Source organism: Melopsittacus undulatus, chromosome 3 (genome assembly GCF_012275295.1).
Source record: "Melopsittacus undulatus isolate bMelUnd1 chromosome 3, bMelUnd1.mat.Z, whole genome shotgun sequence".
NCBI lineage: Eukaryota > Metazoa > Chordata > Aves > Psittaciformes > Psittaculidae > Melopsittacus > Melopsittacus undulatus.
The window spans coordinates 73,664,572-73,685,084 of NC_047529.1; the positions used below are offsets into that span (position 1 = coordinate 73,664,572).

Genomic DNA, 20,513 nt, shown 5'->3' on the forward strand with positions numbered 1-20,513 from the left:
CATCTTCCCCTACAAAAGAAAGGCAGAACTGCCTTGCACAATGGACTGCAGATGTGAGGATCCTTAAAATACACCAACACAAAACACACATTCTTACATTAGCAAGAATTCTCTTTATTTTTAGTAATTATTCAAGCACCATCAGTACAGTATCCCAAGGTCTGTGCTACAGCCTTCTAAGAAAAACAGTAACAGCAAATCTATCAGCTGGGCTTAATATCTGTCACATTAGTCTGCTGTGCAGAAACAAATTCACTTTGATTTCATTTTTGTTTGTACCCACGCCAAGATCGTTCCAGCATCCCAGAAGAAAAGAGCCTGTAACCAAAGCAGGAATGGTCCCACAAGTAAGGTACTGGAAGAGTCCCTCTGAACTGACATTTTTTGTGGGAAGACATAGCAAAGGGGGCTGCTGTGAGCTCACGTGGAGCTGCCACCAACACAGCCTGCATGTGCTAAGCTTCCTCTGCTGCAGCTAGGCAGTTAGGACCTGTAAGCGACCACTGCCATGTAAACAGGACCAAAAACATAGCTGGCATGATACCATTCAAGTTGACCAATGAGTGGTAGACAAAGTCCAGCATAAGGGAACATAAGCATGGTTGTGCCCATCATCTGGAGAAGCATGAGCATGTCAGCAGCTTCATCATGTTTTTAGCTAGTACTGAGTGTAAGCAATGCAGACAAGATAAGCACAGGCTGTCTGCCTATCTGGATTGGAAATCTCACACTTTCATGTGCTCAGGTATGCTTTCCTTCACCACAACAAATGTTTTACTACATTTCCTTTACACCTAAGCAGAGGAACTGTTCATTGCACCCATCCCCTACACACAGCAGGACAGGGCTTCCAAGTGAATGCTGATCTCAGCACTCCGGCACAAGAGGAGCACCCCCCTCCTCCATTCCTCTAACTGCCTTAACCCCAATTTCAACCAAATCCAGAGAATACCACTAACTTTGTGATCCCCAGGTATTAGCACCGGTACTGTGAACCCTGAAATTTAGTTTTTTTATACTGAAAACTTCTACACATTCATCTCAGCATTGGTTCATCCCCAATTTCTGGGTTGCCAGCAAAAGCACTCTGAAAAATTTAGGACTCCATGTAACCAAAGAAAACTGTTAATCACCCTGCTGCCAAAAAAATATCCTTTCTGAGGTACTCAGAAATAGCACCCTATTATAGAATCTTCAGCATATTATAGCAGTTTTTCACATGCAGCAGTTGGAATTTGTAGTTTTCACTTCTCCGCCTCAATGTAATTTCTTTGAATACACTCAACTTTTGTTCTGCCAGAAGCATACGGAACAATTTATAGCAAAGCCTCAAAATTTTAAATCAGTGGGAGTTAAATACAAGGCCTTAAAAATTCCAGACCCCATCTTTACCTTGGGAGCTACGTAAGGCATTTTTTCCATTAGCACTTTTCAGGTCTAAGATTTCAAAAGCCACTGCAGATGTTTACATCTACCATTCACAAACTTTTTATTGGGAATCCTTCAGAGATTTGTATTACATAACTCAGCTGGGATAAGTATTTGAGAGCAATTAATCACCGGGGATATCATATACACATATATCATCTCTGAAATTTACTGAACCGAAGTCAAAAAGCATTTGACCCTTTCCTCAGGCATACTTCATGAAGTGATTTCAGTATGTGTATGTACATTATCATCCTTTACCAATCTAAGCGGTAAAACCATTCTTCGACTTGTTTGCAAGGGGTTGTTAGAATTAACCATAGTGGGGGTTTTTGAAGAAGGCTTTTCAGGATTGTTGAAGCAGAAGGAAAGATTTCATCCCAGGCATTTAGCAGCAGACCAAAGAGAAGGCAGCCAGTGCAAAATGGGTTTGAAAGAGCAAGAATGAAACACGGTGTTGCAGAGAACACCTCTGGCCTCGCACAAAGCTGAGCAAGAAATCCAAGACACCTTTGGACCGTTCCGATATTGATCATTAGAGAATGTACTTCTGTAATGAATTTCCTATTGTAACAAAATGAAATCTTATAATAATAAAAATAGTAATTTCATACAGTCTTGGGGTAAAAAAAACACAGTGCTTTGTATTTAAACATCTACAGAATGTTACAGGTTACAATGTAATTATTTTCCTTTATCATTAAAGTCATCTTAATCATCACAAATCAGCTCAAGTCTGCTATACCAGGCAACTCCTACACCCTTCCTCCTCAGATCTGGTGGGTAGGTTTTGCCACCAATGCCCTATTCATCAAAGCCAAACTGAGCAAAGAGAAGTTCAGAAAGCAAGCCAAATCTAGAAGATCAAGCTTAGGCAGCCTACAAACTGGAGAGCAGCTTAATCCATAGGGATATCTTACTTCACCAGGACTGACGTGCAGACTCCGATACTAGCTTACTTGGACATGCCACTCGACCATTTTGAATTTTCTCTATTTTCACTCTAAAACAGCAGTTTTATCACCCTCAAAGCTCCTTTGATATCTGTAAGAATGTCTTCTAGCCATAGCTGTGGCCACATCACAATGGCCACATCTGTGCTGTGGCTCACTTTGAAACGTCAGTCTTTAAAGATGGGATGGTGCTTTTCCATTTAAGGATTTTTGATCTACATTTTTATGGTGGTTATGGTATTTTCATACAGAGGCTTCTCACTTCTCAGTGCATTCCTCCATTCTTCTGCATCCATAAATTGGGTATTTCCAGCTTCCAAAAGCAAGATCTGTCTCTCAAGACTTGCAGAGGAAGATCTCCAACTATGATACTAGAGGAGATCTTGCAAGCTTATAGTACAAGAGTGCAGGTCATCATTAGAGGGCTTACAGTGGTGCTGAAAACCGTCAGCACTCTAAGCATCAATAGTACTCAGGGAATTTCATCCACAGCTCCCTGTGGGGAGCCACAGTGCCTACATGGCACAGCTTGCCCCACTAATGTTTTACAGAGGTCCTGCTCTTACATCATACTCATTACTGAATATTAATAAAGCCTGATTAAAAACAAAAGAGCAAGCATTAATTAGGAGGATCCCTGTTTTCAAATTTCATTATTGCCAAATCCAGCTTCCAGAGCATTCCTGGATATACCACCACTGTTCAGGCTGCTACTTCTACTGTGGGCAATTTCCTCTCCCCCCAGAACAACCCCCTCTCTGTTTCTAAGGCATTCCAGTGAAAAAGAACAAGGAGTAATCTCAGTAGTTTTTCCAGAACACAAACCTGTGACAGTCGGAGCTATTGAAATAAACGTGGGAAAAGCTGGAGGGGAATCGGGTTCAGAAGATTTGTTTTATTTTTTTGGCAAAAAAAAGTACCTCAATCTACACACAAGCAAGCTGTTTACAGAGGGATATAATATTACCTAATATAATGTTATAATGATATAATGTTACAAAGGAATATAATAGCATTTCCTGAGAAGTACGCAAAATGTTGATCTAAACCAACTACCTAATTAGGAAACACTGGGGAATATCCTCCCCACAAAAGATAAAATAGAAGAAACCTAAAACTCACCTACACACTTTTCACTTTTTCTTTCTCTCCTACATCTTCACTATTGTAAACACACTCCCAAAGTGCCAACCTCAGCATTTTTAACTCCCGAAGCAAGCAGGCTCCTCCGTACAAAGACAGCACTTCAGTCTAAGGATGGACTGAGCTCTGAGGATGTGAGCATGGGGGAGGGAAACTTTAATATTGCAACCCATCCATCAACCACTTCTATAAAGCTCTTTTGTTCCAAGCTCATACTTAGCAACTCAACGTCAAAACTGATGTTGGAAAATGCAAATCCTAAATTAACCCATACTTGCACCCCTCATGTCTTTTTGACCTTAAACACAAGCAAGGAATAGTGAAAAAGAAATTTTTGCTACACAATCTACTTATATAAAAATGTGTATCTAGGTAAATAATCCACTTAAAAATGACTGTGGATGAGGTTCTTAGTCTACACTACCAATGATACAGATTAGAAAAACAAAATCAGAACATACGCATCTAGGATACAATGCCTTTACTACTTTGGTTCTCTTCCAGACTAGGCAAAGTCAATCGGTTGTTTCCACCTGGTGGGGCTTTTTTGTTGTTTTTTGTTGGTTGACTGGTTGCTTTTGTTGGTTTTGTTTGGGTTTGTTTTTTTTTGGGGGGGGGGGGCATGGAGAGGGGGTGTTGGTTTGGGGCTTGTTTTTTTGACACACAAACAGTTTGATTGAAAACACCCCAGGGAAAACAACTGGTTTAAAAAAGAACAACCTTTTCCTCTCTGTTACAAAAACAAAAGAACACATCTCTTAGCCTTTGGCTTTATGAAGTCCTAGGTCAGATGTGGGCGGCCTTAACAAAGAAGGAAAATAGTAGGTATTCCAAATGAAAAGCAAGGGTTTCACTGCAGCAGAGAACACAGGATGTATTCCACAAGCTGTAACTATGCCCCTTAGAAACACAATGGGGGAAAAAAAATAATCACTCATTATGCTCAAATACTTAAGGCCAGACTTTTCAGTGAGCCCCATTTTTGCAAGGTTCCACAGCTGAAAGCACAGAGGTGCCAAATACCTGAGATTACAGCTTATCCAGTGGATATTTCCCAGAGGTGCCGTAACAAAAAAAATCAATTTACATGTACAGTACAACAGTGGTGTAAGACAAGAGAACTCTGACACAAAACTGTGAGCTAGTATTTAAATGTCTTAATTTTAGGATAATCTGGTAGTCTTTAGAATCGTCATTGCAAAACTTCTTAAAGCTTTCTTCCAAGAGCTTTCATATAACATCTTTCATATGGGAAATGTCCTGCCAAGAGCTTTAAACACAGCTTTATCAAATGCCAGTTTGGCTTCTTCCATGTGAGTTTGGACATTTTAACAAGAGTTTATGAACTTTCCTTGGAAAAAAAAAAAAAAATGCACGTATAGTAATAGTTTGCTGTCCATGTGTGTAATAGGTTATGTAAAATACCAGATAATCCTGCAGTCTAACAAAAACATTTTAAAATTAAGTTATTTCTCTCCAATAGCTTTTATTTGGCCTTTAAATCACGAGTTTCATTTCAAGCACTATCACACATACAAAGTCCTGGCAATTAAGTCAGCCTAACACAGTGCTTACTTAGGAGAAGGATAGGAAATGCATTTAATTAGCAGCGACTCAGGACACCAAGAACTACTTTATTTGATCGGCTGCTGCTGTGGATGATGAAAAAAAGTGTTTTGTATAATTCTCATTGGAGTGCACTCACTTGTTTCAAGCAAGATGAAGAACAGAACTACACGGTATCTTTTCCAGCCTCCTTTATAGAGCTCCCATCAGCAAGCAAAAAAAAAGGGAGAGTTGTATTAATGTAACCTAGATCTTAGGCAGCTTCCAAAAACCCAGCCAGGAATCTTTGTCAGGGTTTCAAAAAGAAGCCGCTGCTGAAATTCTGAAGTATGCAACACGGTTGTTCAGGACTCCTCCTGTGAGCACCAAGCACTTTTCACTCTCTGAGGGACATTGCCAACAGTATCTGTAAGGTGAGACACTGGAAACAGTTTCCACTATCACCCCTGGAGGTGGCTGCCATCTTTCTGAGCTCAGGTTTACCATCCTGACTTCCAGCAGAAGCAACAGGTATTTCATGCAGAGCACTAAAGCTCTTCCAAAGAAGCACTGCACAATCACAAGTCCTCCAGTAAGTCATTATATAATTTTGACTCTATAATTTTTAAATATTTAAATTTAAAATTTAAATTTTTTAATACTTTTTAAAAATGTGATTTTTGGCTGCTTAGTTTTGTTAACTGATTTTGCAACTTAATTAACTAACACTCTCCTTTAACCTTTCTTTTTCAGATAAATGTGCTATGACATTTGCCTAGGGCCACAGGGTACCCCAGTTCTCTTGATTAGGTTGCCTGTCTTGGCTGCTAATTAGCTCTTGGAAGACCTTACAGCAGCTTTTCAATACTTAAAGGGGCCTTATGAGAAAGATGGGGACAAACTTCTTATCAGGGCCTGCTGCAACAGGACAAGGGTAATGGTTTTAAACTAAAAGAGAGTAGATTTAGACTACATATAAGGAAGACATTTCTTACAGTGAGGGTGGTGAAACCCTGGCACAGGGTGCCCAGAGAGGTGGTGGATGTGCCATCCCTGAAAGTGTTCGAGGCCAGGCTGGACAGGGCTTTGAGCAACCTATAGGTCCCTTCCAGCACAAACTGTTCTATGATCTCCAGAGGTGCTATCCCACACCTGGGATTCTGTGATTTAAACAACCACACAGAACATTAAGGTTTTCAGTTCCAAAGCTCTCAAAGCACCATCTCTGGTGACTGCTCAAGCAGTGCTGAGAACTGTTCCTTGAAAATTTTCATTCCATTCCAACTCATGCAGTCACAGCTTCAACAACAGCCACCAAGGGGGTGGGTGTACGTGTATGTGTGGGCATGTGCATGTGAAGAAGTAAGAAAAGGCACACAGCACACAGTTCAAGCATCTTTTACAACACCCTGTAAGTGGAGACTGTGCCCTAGTGTTCACTGAGATCACACAGGGCTTTCAGGCTGAGTGATGAGAAAGACTATGGTCACTTCAGCGTTTTCCTACAGAGCTCATACCAAAGGCTTGCTATTCACTTTTTGTCAGGCAGTGATTTTTCCAATTTGCTATTTCTCCGAAATGCTGAGATATTCTGGGGTTCTCCCTGGTAAGCTCAAACTTATACTAGAAATTTACCCACACCTTCATTTGTCTTCAGGATTAAGTTTATTTATATTTTATCTGTATAAGCAACTAATAATAATCTAAGTTATTAGTGGCTTATAAAACAGCTTAGAAATACCCTATGTGCATAGACATAACCAGTGATAAAGCCAATAAAGCACAAACATGCCAAGCTGACAGGAGCTCAGAGGAAGACAGGCTTTTGTCTGTCATTACCTAATTCACTTTTCTACCAATTGCACTACACAATGCATTCAAATCATTTAAATAATGTGTTAACCTGTAGCACGCTACCTCCATGTACAACGCCAAATTACCTACTCTTCATCCTACCATTTACAAGCTGTAGCTATTTCCAGACTGCAGCAAGTTTCACAATTTGTCAGCAAGGTTATCAACAGAACAAAATGGCTCATAAGGAAAAAGCTACTGTATTTTGTGTGTTGGGAAAAGGGGTGGGAGAGGAAAACATGCTCTGTTAGAGCAATGGGGTCAAAACAACATGCCTTGCAGAGCACTCCCTCCCAAGCTACATACCACACTCTTCAGAGGGGACATCACAAATTGCAGAATTCAAGCCAAGCTCAGCAATGAGTGGGAGCAGGCAAGATAATAAATAGTGCAGATGGTTTTGGTCTTCATTACCATTCAAGCAGACACAATGTCTCTGTAGCACATACAGAGCAAATGGGCTCTTGTAACATGACAAACTAAAAAATACCAAGAGCTCTATGCTTTTGTGGTATTCTTTGCGCCAGGCAAACACTCCATGGGTTTCTAACTACCTGTTCTTGCAGACCTCAAGAAGGCCCATAACTATTGTGAAACCTTGGGTCCTTCAAAACAGACCTTTTCAAATCACACTTAACTAAATTGCCATCTTCTAGCTTGACTTGTATATGTTAAGACTAGACTCTCTTGGGGCAAAAAGCCGTATGCTCACAGTTAAATCAGTATTGTGCCTGTGCTAAGTGCTTTCTAATGTTTTAAGGAAATTTGCGATTGCAAGTAGACCAACACCGCAGTTTCACCTTCCTTCAGGATAAGCAAGCACAGCCTCCCTCCTATCCGTGATGGGGACTTCTCACTGAAGGGCAGCCCCATCCTACCGCCAACCACCAAGACAAGGCAGGGCAACAGAACTGGCTCACACTCACTCCCTTTCTCCAGCTTCCCTGCCTTTCCTGAAGGTAAAGATCATGATTACAGATTACAATTCCATACATTTTATAATTATTACATAATTACAACTGCAACTATAATTTCAAAATCAGCTGCAATAATCTGTTTACATTTAAATCACCCTAGTTAAGATCATGCTTTGCCTCTCCAGGACAAGGTGAACCCTATACAATGTTACCCGGGATTTCAGCAAGCATGGAGGCAGAGACACTTTGGCACATGTTGCACAACTGGGGCTGAGCCCAGCTGCAGCCTAAGAGGGTCAGGGCCCCATTTCCTGCAGGACTGCTCCCTGTGGGGCTCCAGGCATCCCAGCCTACCCAACAGGACAGCACATGCTCCCCACTGCGAGGGCAGCAGCCAGAGATATGGGGAAGGGTGTTGGCTCTGAGGAGACCAGCTGTTATTCCAGCTTCCTCTATCTTGCCTTCCATCAAGCTCCCAAACACAAATGGTATCTTCCCCCATTGTCACCCTTCTATATCCTACCCTACCCGTTCCCTACAGCACCCATTCAGCCATGCAGACTGACTTTTGGTGATAAATAAGCTGCTATCTTATAATACTCTTGACACTCTATTGCATACACATGCTATTAAAAGAAAAAAAAATAGCAGGAGCCACACAGTAACTATCTACCTTTATTTTAATAGAGCAAGAAAACAGTTTAATGAACAAGTTCTAGAAAACTGCATCTAAACTGCACAGAGGCATATTACAAACATTACGGTATTTTCATTCGTTCTCCCTCGTAACACACATAAACCAAACTTGCCAAGTTCTTTCTCATATTCTAAGCATTAAAGTTCACAAACAGGGCCTCCATCTTTGCAACACTCCAAATCAAAATAGTATAAAGGAGACTATAGACATATACTTCATTGCATTATTGTTCATAAACACATTAGCATATATCTCAATCTTAAGAATGATTACTTCCAGAAATCCCAGGATTCCTGGCCTTCTGGTGTCTAGTGTATATGTTGGAAGGAGAAAAAAAAAATCATTCGAAATTTGAGAAATAAGTATTTTATTTGCTTCATGTCCAGAAAGGAGGGGGAGGGAGAGGAGAATCTTGTTGTATAATCAATCAAGTTTTGCTTGCACTGTCTTTCTTCTAAACTGAAAATCAAGGACCACAACTAACAAAAAAGGGAACAGTTTAGATAAGTTTTGTAAGAGCTTGTTCCCATTTTGTCGTAGCTGGCTTCTTTAATTCAGAATGTTTTAAGCACTTCTAAGAACAACGTGGCTAACAACATTTTGAGTTTTTCTTTTTAACATTCAAATATACCACATTTTCCAACATTACTTGGTTTTTCAAGCCGCTCAAACATATTCGGTTACTCATCATCAACTAGATATTGAATAGGAAGGGAAAGCCAACACCACGCACTTGGGAGCTCCTTCCTCCCATACCGACAGGAACAAAAGGTGCCAGTAGAGATAACCCACAAAGCACTCTTCTTAGGTCCTGCTGAGCCTCCCGTAAGCAAACTCCATCTGTTGCCAAAAGCCAAAACTCTCCACAGTAGAAAACAGAAGACAGATGTCTGCTTGCCAAGAGAAAGACTGAGCTTGCTTTCTTACTCAAACCCAAGCTGCTGAGAAAGCTGACCCAAATAACAACCAAACACAAAAGAATATATGTAAGCCAGTGAGCAGCAATATTTATCCCACTGCTTAAAAGCTGATGAAGGCTGTTCCTTAGGCAGCATTTTGACACTAAAAAGGAAAAAAATTGGGAGCAGCAAGGACATACATTCCACTTGGACATACCACCAAGAAAATAAAATAAAATAGTAAAACAAAGAACAGCTACTGTCACCCAAAGCAATACACCTGAAATCTCTATCATTTTTCCACTCTGTATTGCTAGTAGAAAAATTAAGTGGCCCAACTCTTCAGATAGCATCAATTTTGCAATTTGTTTCAGGAGACGTCTGGTATAGTCCCAATTTCTGAAACACAGCAGCTTAATTGAAAACAAACAAAAAAGATCTTAATCAAAATTTGCTTAGACTCCAGTTAAAGGAATATCCACTCAACTAACTTAATAGATCTACTGGTTGTCAAGATGTTAAATTTCAGATTAAAACAGGCTGCTTGCTCACATGTAGATTAGGGAAATACAACCTACTGAAACATTAAGGTGTCCTTTCAGTTCAAAAGTTGTAAGAACTCAGACTCAAATACACACTGAAGTGAGTATCTTTGAGGGTTTGGGGTTTTTTTTTGTCAAGTAATAACTAGATACCCTTGCTTCCACAACTGTAATGGTGTAAATGGGTTTGCTCTCAACTTATACTCCAAAAGCAGACCAGTAGACATCTCTGTGTTTGGAAGGGAAGCATTAAAAATGAGCAAAGGGACATACTTGGACAGGATTAAGACTGTTACTATGGGGTTATCCACTGTCCCACAACCCCAGCCAGGAAGACCTTACACTGGGGCTAATGCTGACATGAAGAAGTGAAAAGGGGGGTGACATGAGAAAGCCAGAAGCTCCATCAAATTTCACCCTTTCCTTTCTCTGACTCCTATCCCCTCACCTCCTTTCTCTCAAATCCTGCCAACTACCAGGCATGCAGAGGGCGTTGCATTTGAGGAAGGGGAGATGCCCAAGATCAGTTTTATCAGGCAGAACACAGTTGGTGAGGTGCAGGAACTGAAACTGTCACACCTCAGAGCAGGCTGGACCGGACATGGAGAGACAGCTTAGAGTACACCTAGGGTGGGGAGCCTGAACTACTGAAGAAAAGGAGGAAGAGAAGAGACAAGAGAGGAGGAAGGGAGAAAAAAGTAACAATAACAATGGAGCCTTAACCTAAAAAGTGTGCAGACCAGTGGCTCCAACAGGGAAATTACCAAGCAGAGCCATGGCAAAGCAATTACTCAGCACTGTCTCTCTCTGCAGGTGTAACTAACCTGCCTCCAGATTGCACAGTGACGCAAGTCCAACCACATTCAGGAGGACCTTAAACATTCATATTCTAACTACTCATAGTTCTCACAGAGCAACAAAATCTCATATGCACAATGCTTATTAAAGGACAAGAGGCCAATAAATAAATAAATAAAACCAACCTGACTTAACACACCATAATTCACAAATGACAAAGTAAAAACCCATGACAGCCCGAAGCCAGAAGCAGCCCTGCCCAACTAAAACACAGTACGATATAAATACAAACAACTTGCAAAGTCCACCCACATTAATCTGTGCTTCACCCACAGGTAGAAAGGTATGTTTCCTAGTCTCTGAAGTAGCATGTCATCCAGGCTCTCTGGAGACTGCCATCCAACCAGCAGGCTTCCTGTTCAACCTACAGCTGAGAACAACATTTAATTACCATGCTTAATCGATCTTGTTAACTGTTAGGGTGGACAGCTTTGATCTCTCCTGCTGATAGCTAGTTTATGACTACAAAAGAAACTGGGACTCTGCATAATTGCCAAGTCTTCGATGTGCATTTTTCAATTCCTTCTATTTCTCAACCTCCCTTTCTGTTTGTGCTACACTAATGCTCCTGCTAATAGGAACCAAAGCACATCCCCTCATTTATGGTATCATTTATTTGGACATGCAGAAGGTGGAGGGAAGAAAGATGAGGAAAGGGGAATTGCCTCTCCTTCACCCAGAAATATGGAAAAACAACAGAAATTACCATAGTGAATCTAGCCTCAGCAACAATATCATATGGCTGATGGCAGCCAGCACTAAAAGCAGAAGAAGGTGCAGGAATCACTAAGATGTCTGGGATAATCTTCTCCCCATCCCCCTGGAAAGCCTCGTCTGACTCTCTACTGATTAAAGGCTTGTTTAAATTCCAGTACAGAGGTTTTGAGGAATTTCAGTGGCTTTCCACTGTGTTGTTTTATGTTTGTGAATAGGTTCACCCAAAGAATGCCTCTTCTACAGGAGCTTCATATTAGCAGCTTAGGAGAAAAGCCCACAAGACCAAGATTACTAGCTTGCACACAGCCAAGCTGAGACTGTGCCAATACCAATAGGAACAGAAACTTCTGAGGACACTGTACCCTTAAAATATCTAGGAACCTTCAAAATAGATGCTAATTAAAAACAACCAAGTACAAGCAAGCTTAATTCATTAACTACCTCTCCTAAGCACCCTTTTCGTCAAGGATCAATCCAATCATAAGATCTACGGAAATAAACGTTCATAGGTGGTGTATAATGGGTTCTGAGAAACGTACAAAGCAGCCCTACATTTCAGCCAAAGAGTGTCAACTGTTTTCAAAACGGCAAGCTAAACCCTCACCACACTGAATTCAGCTGGAGCTTTGCCACGCAGCAGGACAGCGACTTGGCCCACCATCCCCATGGGAAATCTTTTTCTAGCTCGGACTTTCTTCCTGCTTATTTCAAATGAAATCTCCTTTGGACCAGGTTGAATCTCCACAGATAATTAGTCTTGTACCAGCTAAATAAAACAGGAGTTATATCGCTTCTGAATGGCAACCTGAGTAACTACAACAGGGTAACAGAGAAAATTTCTTCTTCTTTTAATCCAAGGGGAACTTGGCAATGAACTGTTTAACAGGGTTTGAACTTTGCTGCTGAATCTTCCCATTGCACAGCAACAAAGAGAAGAAGAGTCTCATAGCACACAGCCACCTCAAGCATCTGCAGAATATCATAGATCAACTGTAGCTCCCAAATAGGGCTAGAACAGAATTGTTCACCTGAAAGTCAGTCCTTCCTCAACAGCACCCCATGGTTCTGGTGGTTGATTTGGGGCTTTTGGTTGTGGTGTGTTTTGGGGTTTTTGAGGGTTTGTTTTCTTTCTGTTGGGGGTTGTGTGTTTTGTTTGGGTTTTGGCCTTTTTTTTTCCCTAAACTTTTTTCTAAGGAAGGTTTCTTCTTGTTATTACAAGATGACAAATATATTGTACACTTTATCCTTACACCAGAAGCTACTGAAAGCCCAGCAAGTCAGCCAACCCATTCATCTCCTGCCTGCTGCTGATACTGTCTTGTATAATGCTCATTTTTGGTGGCCAGGGATGGAGGAGGGGTTTCCCTAGGAATAAGCTGAATAAAGCTTCCTGTTCGGCTGAAGCAGGAAATGGGCTCCAGTACTGCCTTGCACACAAAGAGTGGAAAACACTTACTAAACAAAATAGCAGGAGATGAAGTGTAAACTGGATTGTCCATCCATCATGGATACAAATAGAAAGCCACACTTCCCATCCCCCCAGCTCTCTTGCATTAATGTACTTAAACTTGGGGGAGTGGGGGAAAATACCTGCATATGTATACATGTTCTGCATGGACATCAAATGATTATGCTGTGCCTTTAAAACCAAGCACCGAAGGATTTTAAACAACAACAACGCTAATTAGGAGGTAGCATTTCCTCCCTCCCACAGAATCACTTTCTTCTTGTTAGGATTGGAGGTACAACTGCCCAAACCCCATCCTACTACTGCAGAAACTAAACCATAAGTTGTCATTAGGTTAACCTCCCAGCATTTCTCTCCAAACATCTCTTCAGAAAGACTAAAAATAAATAGCCTAGAAGATGAAGGGACAGGCTTCCAGTCTGACAAACCACCAGGATCCACAGCGAAGAACAGCAATATTACATTTTGCATAAGAATCTGCAGATGGTAGAAGACATATTAATGGAAAAAAAATGTCCTTCTTCATGCCCTATTGAAAACAATGACCGTTTAAAACCTCACAGCGCTTCCCAAGAGCTGGCCTTGTAATTCACGCAAGATTTCTTTGCTGCCATCGTAGGCCTTTTGATGAGCTGTGATCACTTCAAAGCTGCACTTGTCCTCACTCACCCTGACATTAGAGAACCGAAAGTGATGAAAACTACATCACCTAATGCTAGGTCACAACTACAGATGCACACTGCTAGAAGATGGAAGATGAAAAGCTGTTAGGCAAGTTCCATGGTGTAAAACATATTACAGCAGCTGGATGCTGGAAACATATAACAAAACACCACGCAAAACACAAATGCACATAAGCTTAATGAAAACCTGATGAAAGACTGTTTAAATAAAAGCACTGAACTCATTAATTCTCTAGACATGGCTAGTGCAGTTAAACTAAGGTCACAAGTACTGCATGCTACACTTGAATATTACAAACCACCATGAGCCATTAGTGCCTCCCCCCATCATGAGTTATAAACCAGTCACTGGCCCCACGGGAACGTGTCTCATCGTATTTTCATGTCCCTTCTTATGGCACAACACCCTGCTTGTCATGCAAAGCAGAAATACATGTTGGGAAAGCGTTTTACTAAATGGCCTTAAAAATACCCTTGTATTGAAATAGAGTCAGGTACAAGTTTCTCAGTTGGGGGACATAAGAGAAACTTCTCCACCACCCTAAATGGAAAGTTTAAGACAACCAAATCAAACCAGAGAGTGCTGAACCATTCCAGTGAACCCCAAAATCAGCACCGAACCTTCAAAACCCCAACCATTGCTAAGATCACATTGCTGAGAGCTACCTTCAATACCCTGAAGCTGGCATGAAATTAAACTTCACAAGTGCATGTAGCACACTAATACAAGACCCTTGAAAGGCAGGCCTTCTAGTCGAAGGGCACGGCAGAAGTCCAGCCACTCTTGATAGATGAGGAAGTTTCCCCTAGTATAGGTTGCAAAGACATAGCACCTACTGCAACACAGCTTACCATTAACCAGTTTGCTACATCAGAAGGTTCTTTCACATGTGGTACAACAAATGGATGTACTTGAACTAATGCATTTGCTACAGGATACCAAAGAGGATATAACACAAGAGAAACAGCAGAGATCATTCAAGACACATTCACCTATGAATAACCCAATATGTGTATCTGGGAGCATATGGATCCTACACACACACAAGGACCCAGCGTACAGTCAGACAAGCAAGCACAGTCCATGACTGTGAAGAATGACTAACTGAAGACAAAGAGCTTTGTTCTGCCTGCTTTCCCTCCCTCACACCCCTACCCCTGCTCAGCAAGGAACAAACACTAACGGACCCCTGTTATCTGAAGGATACTACATGGAAACGTTACTTTGCAACAGAAGGATGATAGTACACAAATAAAAACCCCTCACAATTTCAAAGTCTGTACTTTCCCAGGCACCAGGGACATATGTAGCATAGCTTATACTGGATGGCATTCTGCAGCTACTTTCCAAGAAGTGTTTGTAGCCCAGATCTGAAGTTCGTTAGTCCTCTTCTGGTCCTTCCATATAAACTCACGCTGGGATCACAAAAGTCATCCTGGGACCTCCAGTTCCAAGAAGAGATTATTGTCTGGGCCTCACAAAGAGAACAAAAGCCATTTATTCAAGTAGAAATCACTCATTATTTGAAAAGCAGGTGTACACTGTCCTATCCCCTCATCCTGAAAGCCAGAGCAAAATACTTAAGTCATCTGATACAACATCATGTTACCACAAGTGATACAGTAGCTTCCAATATTTTCCCCACAAGAAAAGGTTTATGAGCAATAAGAATCCAGTAAATGTGAAAGCAATTAAATTTGCTTACAATCCTTGATGTTCTTATAGTCCCATAACAGCAAAGAGCTTTCTTCATGAAGCTTCCATATCTTCAAAAATGGGAAGGAAAAATCCCCTTTGTCACTGTCCCCAGACAAAGCCAGCACTATTAAATCATTCTCTTTGTTTTGCAGATATTTCCCTTTAATGCCAGGAACAGGGTTAAACTTGCAGATGAGCCTTGACAGCTTGCATTATGGAGACCTTCAGGATGTTAACTACAACTGATCATCCCACCTGACCTCCTTGGCCAGACTACAATATCCAGAAAGTATATAAGAAAGAATTGACATCTCTTTATGTGCAACTTCGCGTCAACATGCTTAGCCTACACATCAATTCCCAATTCCTTGCAACTCATAGGCAAATGAAGAACTCTTTCTTTACAAAAAAAAAAAGTATTCCATACAATTAAAGAAATATTAAAAAGAAATAATTAATTTCCCTTGACTTTAATAAATAAGATCTTTAGAAAGTAACCATAAGCAGCAGCGATGCAGCTGGCAAGTAGCAAAATAAAACCTGACAGCGGAGGTGCCACTTACCACAGAATTTAAACCTGAATGGAGAAGGACAAACATAAGAGCAGCATCCAGTTTTGGGAATTGAAATGACAAGAGCAAAGATTAAAAAGCAGTAAGAGCAATTAAAAGCAGTAAGAGGCTTAGCTCAAAGAACTAAGCTGTCATTTAAAAAGTAGCAAATATTTAACTTGTGCAAAACGATGACCAAGAGAAAATACAATAACTGACACACATAAAATTCCATGGTTTGCACAGTGCTGCACTAGCCTTATTTTACTCTTCCCTCTAGATGTATTGCGTCAGCACACAGTTGTAATTAGCTCCCTATTTAAAATAAGAGATAAATAAAGACTGCTTCCTATCAGGACATCAATGTAATATAGCACCATACTGCAGGCATCCCCAGTGATAAAACATTCTCACTTCAAGTCTGACTGCATCATGCCATGCCAAACTACCACAGCTATATATTGGCAGAAGAGGATAAACCTGTCTTGGTGAGGAAGAAAAGCTCCTTAAGTTTATCAAGCAGTTACAAACTGATTATCTCAAAACTTTAGCCTAATGCTTACAAACTACAGAAATTGCCCACGGGTAAGGGTGATGAAGGCTTTCTCCTTGGGAGGAATCATACACTGGAGTATTCCATGAGGAACAGCTCTGCAATTGTCCTGGTTTGAGCACAGCAGAACTACAGAACACTACTGGTGGTCTCTAAGCAGCAATCCTATTCAAAATCAGCTTATACCTTACACAGCTGTTCCAGAAGTTGCAACATAGTTCTTTGGATGCCTGAATGTTTCCAACACATTGAGACGGCTAAGCTGATGTCGCAAGCCTTCTTTCACTTGGTCTGCAGGGAGCTAGGACATGCACTAATGAATATCCATGCAGCAGATTTCTGCGGGATCTTTTCTCCAAAGCTGAACCAGGCTCAGAAAAAAAAACTTCCTATAACTCTATGTAGCTGTACACTTCTGAGGGCCACTTTATAGGCTCAGAAAGAAACTGAACAAGCACTTCCCCACACTGCCACTACTTAGGAGTGCTAAGCTGAATCTGTATCTGGTTGCTTGTACTCCACATGAAGTTGAAAATACAAACTTGGGATCAGTTCTGCACGCAGAACAGGAGCTCGGGGGAGCCCAGAGATATAAAACTAGCTGCAAAGTACCTCCAGGTTTCTATTTACTGAGGTTTTCCCATACACATACAAAAGAATTAATCAGGCATGTGGGCTGACCTGTCAGAAGCGCGGCTGAGCCGAAGCCTAGCGCAAACCCGGCATAAACATACAAACAAACCCACCCAGCCCTGCCTGAGGATCACCGCGCTATCTCCCTGCTAAAGCCTCCCCGCGCCGGCACTACCGGCAGTACCGGCCGCCGGCTGCCCCCGCCGCAGACACCCTCCCCGCGGTGGATTAGCGCTCTGCTAGAGAGAGGCACAGGGAAAACACCCGCACCACCGGCCCCGCACGCTGACACTTCCCCGCCCGGTGGCAGGCAGCGCCAGAGCCGCCGGGACGCAGCCCGGGGCTGGGGTCACTGGCAGGGGGACAGGTCGCGCCGCAGCCGGCGGGGACCCGGGAGGAAGCCGCTGCGGGGCCAGGCACCAGCACCTGAACAAGGGACGGGCGAGAGGCGGATGCTTAAGTTTCCCTCGTCTTCTTTAAGAAGATGAATAAACGCATAACGCAAAGCCCGCCGAGCACACACCCCGGCCGCTCCCCCCGCCACCCGGCCCGGGGAAGGGTCTCACTCACGGATCTTCACTTTGCGGTGGTCGAGGCGGGCAAGGAGCGCCTCCAGTGCGCCGAGGCGGCGCTGGAGCCGGGCGTTGCGGTGGCAGAGGGAGTCCGCCTCGCTGAGGATCCCGCCGAAGATGTCGCCGGCGCAGCGGGAGAGGTCGGAGAGCTGCATGAGCAGCGACACCAGCGCGTACGAGCTGACCTGCTCCAGCGCCCCGAAGAGCGGCACCGCGCCTCGGCGGCGCCCGCCGCCCCCCTCCGCCGCCCCGGCGGGGTCCGCCGGCGCCGGGCCGCCCCGCTCCGCGCCATCCCCGCCGGCCTCCTCCAACCTGCACAGCTTCAGCGGCTCCAGGGTCCGCAGGGGGAACGGCATCGCGGCGGGGGAAGGCGGGCAGCGTAGGGCACGGCGGGGAGGGGGGAGAAGCTAGGCGTCCCTGCTGCGAAAAGTCTTCATCCGCGCAGCGGCCGCGGTGACAAAAGTTCAGAGAGAGCAGAGAGGGAAAGAGGGAGGGAGAACAACAACAAATGGATCGGGGCGGGAGGGCGGCCGGGCTACGAGCTCTGGCGCTGGGCAAGAACCGGCGCTGCTGCCGCCGCCTCGGCGGAGCCCCGCTCGGTGCCCATGTGCGGGAGCGGCCCCGGGGGCGGGAGCGGCCCCGAGAGGCGGGAGGAGAGGGAGGGAGGGAGGGAGCGGAGCGGGGCTGCACGGAGGGCGCGGGGAAAGCGGCGCTGCCCTGTGGCCGGGAGACAGGAAAGAGTCCGTGTTTCTGTCCCTGAAGTGGAGACTGAGCGGGAGGAAGCGTGGGAAGGGGGATGAAGCGTCCTGAATGCGGCCACAAAGGAGGAAAGCCAGCCAGAGAGAGGGGGAGGAGAAAGAAGCGAGAAGCCCCGAGCAGCCCCACCTGGGGAACCCCGCGCCGTTGCAGGCACTTTTCTGAGCGCACCGAACTCCCAACCCGGAAAGCGAGAGCTGGAAAGAGAGGAGGAGAGAGGGAGGAAGGGAAAAAAAAACCTCCGCGAACCTGGGAAAAGAGGCCGCCGCCTACCTGTGGCTCCCCGAACTGGAGCCTCTGCCAGAGCCTCACCCTGTCGGCCCCGGAGGACACCAGCCCCCTCCGGCCAAGCTGCCTCCCCCTGGCCGGAGAGAGGAGCTGAGCAAGAGATGGCGCAGGTCGCCGCTGCCCCCCCACCCCCCCCAAGCCTCAGCCCCCTCCCCGGCTGCCCCGCAGGTCGGGCCGGAGGTGCTGCTCAAAGCAGGGGAGGAAGAGCAGCCCGCCTAGGAAACGGGGGCGGCCTTGTGAGCGGAGCTCCAACTGTTGTTTGTGGTTAAGTTTTAGTAAGGTCGATGCTAAGGTGGGAAAAGCAAAGTCTGAACCAGGCAGCATGACATCGAGCATCGCAGCACCAAACGTTACCCCAGCACGTAGTTCTGGTACGGGCCAAAGGCAAGTTTAAACCGTAGAAGCCCCTATGAGACACAACCAGATCTTCATCGGGACTACTGCTCTAATGAGCTATTCCCCACAGAACCAATTTAGTCCACTAGCAACTGTCAGCAGCTGCTCTTTAATTTTAATTGGACAATGCCCTGCTGGCTCCTGCTCTATGATAAAGAGGGGAACACAATCCCTCTCTTCTTGTGGAAAAGGACCTTGGGGAAAAGTGTCTATATAGTCCCCTCCTGACCTGTAGCATGCTGCAGCTGATGAATCTTAGTGATGAAGGAAAGAGAATCAGCTGGAGAAGAAAGGATCCAGGGACAGACCCACTGTGTCCTTTCATTAGCATCCTGGGGACACATAATTTATAACAAAATATTGTAGTGATTCTCATATGTAGTTTTAGCCTTGGTTGCTTAAGGGATACCTGAAAAAACTATTCCACCAGTAGTGTTTCAGAAGCTCCTGGGTGCACAGAGGAGTCTGGGAGCAAGACTGCATGCAGTGGAATACAAACCAAGGACTCACTGGCATGCACAAGAGTTAGGATCTACAAGAAACACATTTAGGGGTGATATTCATATGCAGAAATTGTAAGTGACTAATTATTCTACATTAATCAAGTCTTTCATCTTCAGGTTTTCTTTGGGGAGTAAGAAAGGGAACCAGCAATGCAATATAGTTACAAAAAAATAAAGAACAAAACTGCCTTTCTTCAGCCCTCAGTCCAAAGCAGGGTATCAGTGGATAACTTTGCAACTTGGAATGCTCCCACTGATTTTCTGTTACAGACAGTACCACCGAGTGCATATGTGCAATATTTGTAGAACCTGATGAGAAGAACATGGTGCAAACAGGCTAAATGGCATTTAAGCACAGAAGGAATCCTAAGCAATAGTCTTTCAACAGGGAAGCTGTCAGGATTGATTAACAGAGGATGGAAAGCAGTCATTCTCTCACAGTGAATTCTTCTGGTTTTATTTTGGAACATAATGTCTTCATTACTTCTTAGATGTGTTTGGGATAGTCGTTTGATAAAAGCTCTGGCCTGTTCACTCCCATGTTTGACTTGAGAGGAGCATACCTTTGTATGTTTTGTTTAAGCTGTAGAAGCATGATGCGGAAACCAAGAATGAAGTGGACTTAAGTATAAAACACAGTAGGAAGAACACAAGCAAAGAACTCATTCAGGTGTCAGCAGAAAAGAACCCACAGCAACACATCTGCTGAGGCAGATATCATATAAGACCATGAACATGTTTGTTTGACTGGAAATTACAGATTTTTACTCTGAATTTTAGTGATAGGTAGTTCTAACAAGAAACAATCACCAGTATAATAGCCTTTCTGAAAATTCACATCAAATCCTGATATTGCAA

At 43.6% G+C, this 20,513-nt stretch overlaps 1 protein-coding gene across 4 annotated transcripts in view; it reads right to left on the minus strand.

The window, feature by feature from the left end:
• NHSL1 (NHS like 1) overlaps positions 1-18,750 on the minus strand; it is a 180,978-nt gene extending 162,228 nt beyond the window's left edge. For 2 of the 4 annotated variants that reach the window (XM_034061122.1, XM_034061121.1), the window contains exon 1: positions 17,711-18,750. In XM_034061122.1, the coding sequence (XP_033917013.1) occupies positions 17,711-18,068 (358 nt within the window). In that variant the 5' untranslated portion in view covers positions 18,069-18,750. The remainder of the gene's footprint in view (positions 1-17,710) is intronic. The other 2 variants (XM_034061124.1, XM_034061123.1) reach the window with 2 other exon arrangements.
• Between the last annotated feature and the right edge of the window lie 1,763 nt (positions 18,751-20,513).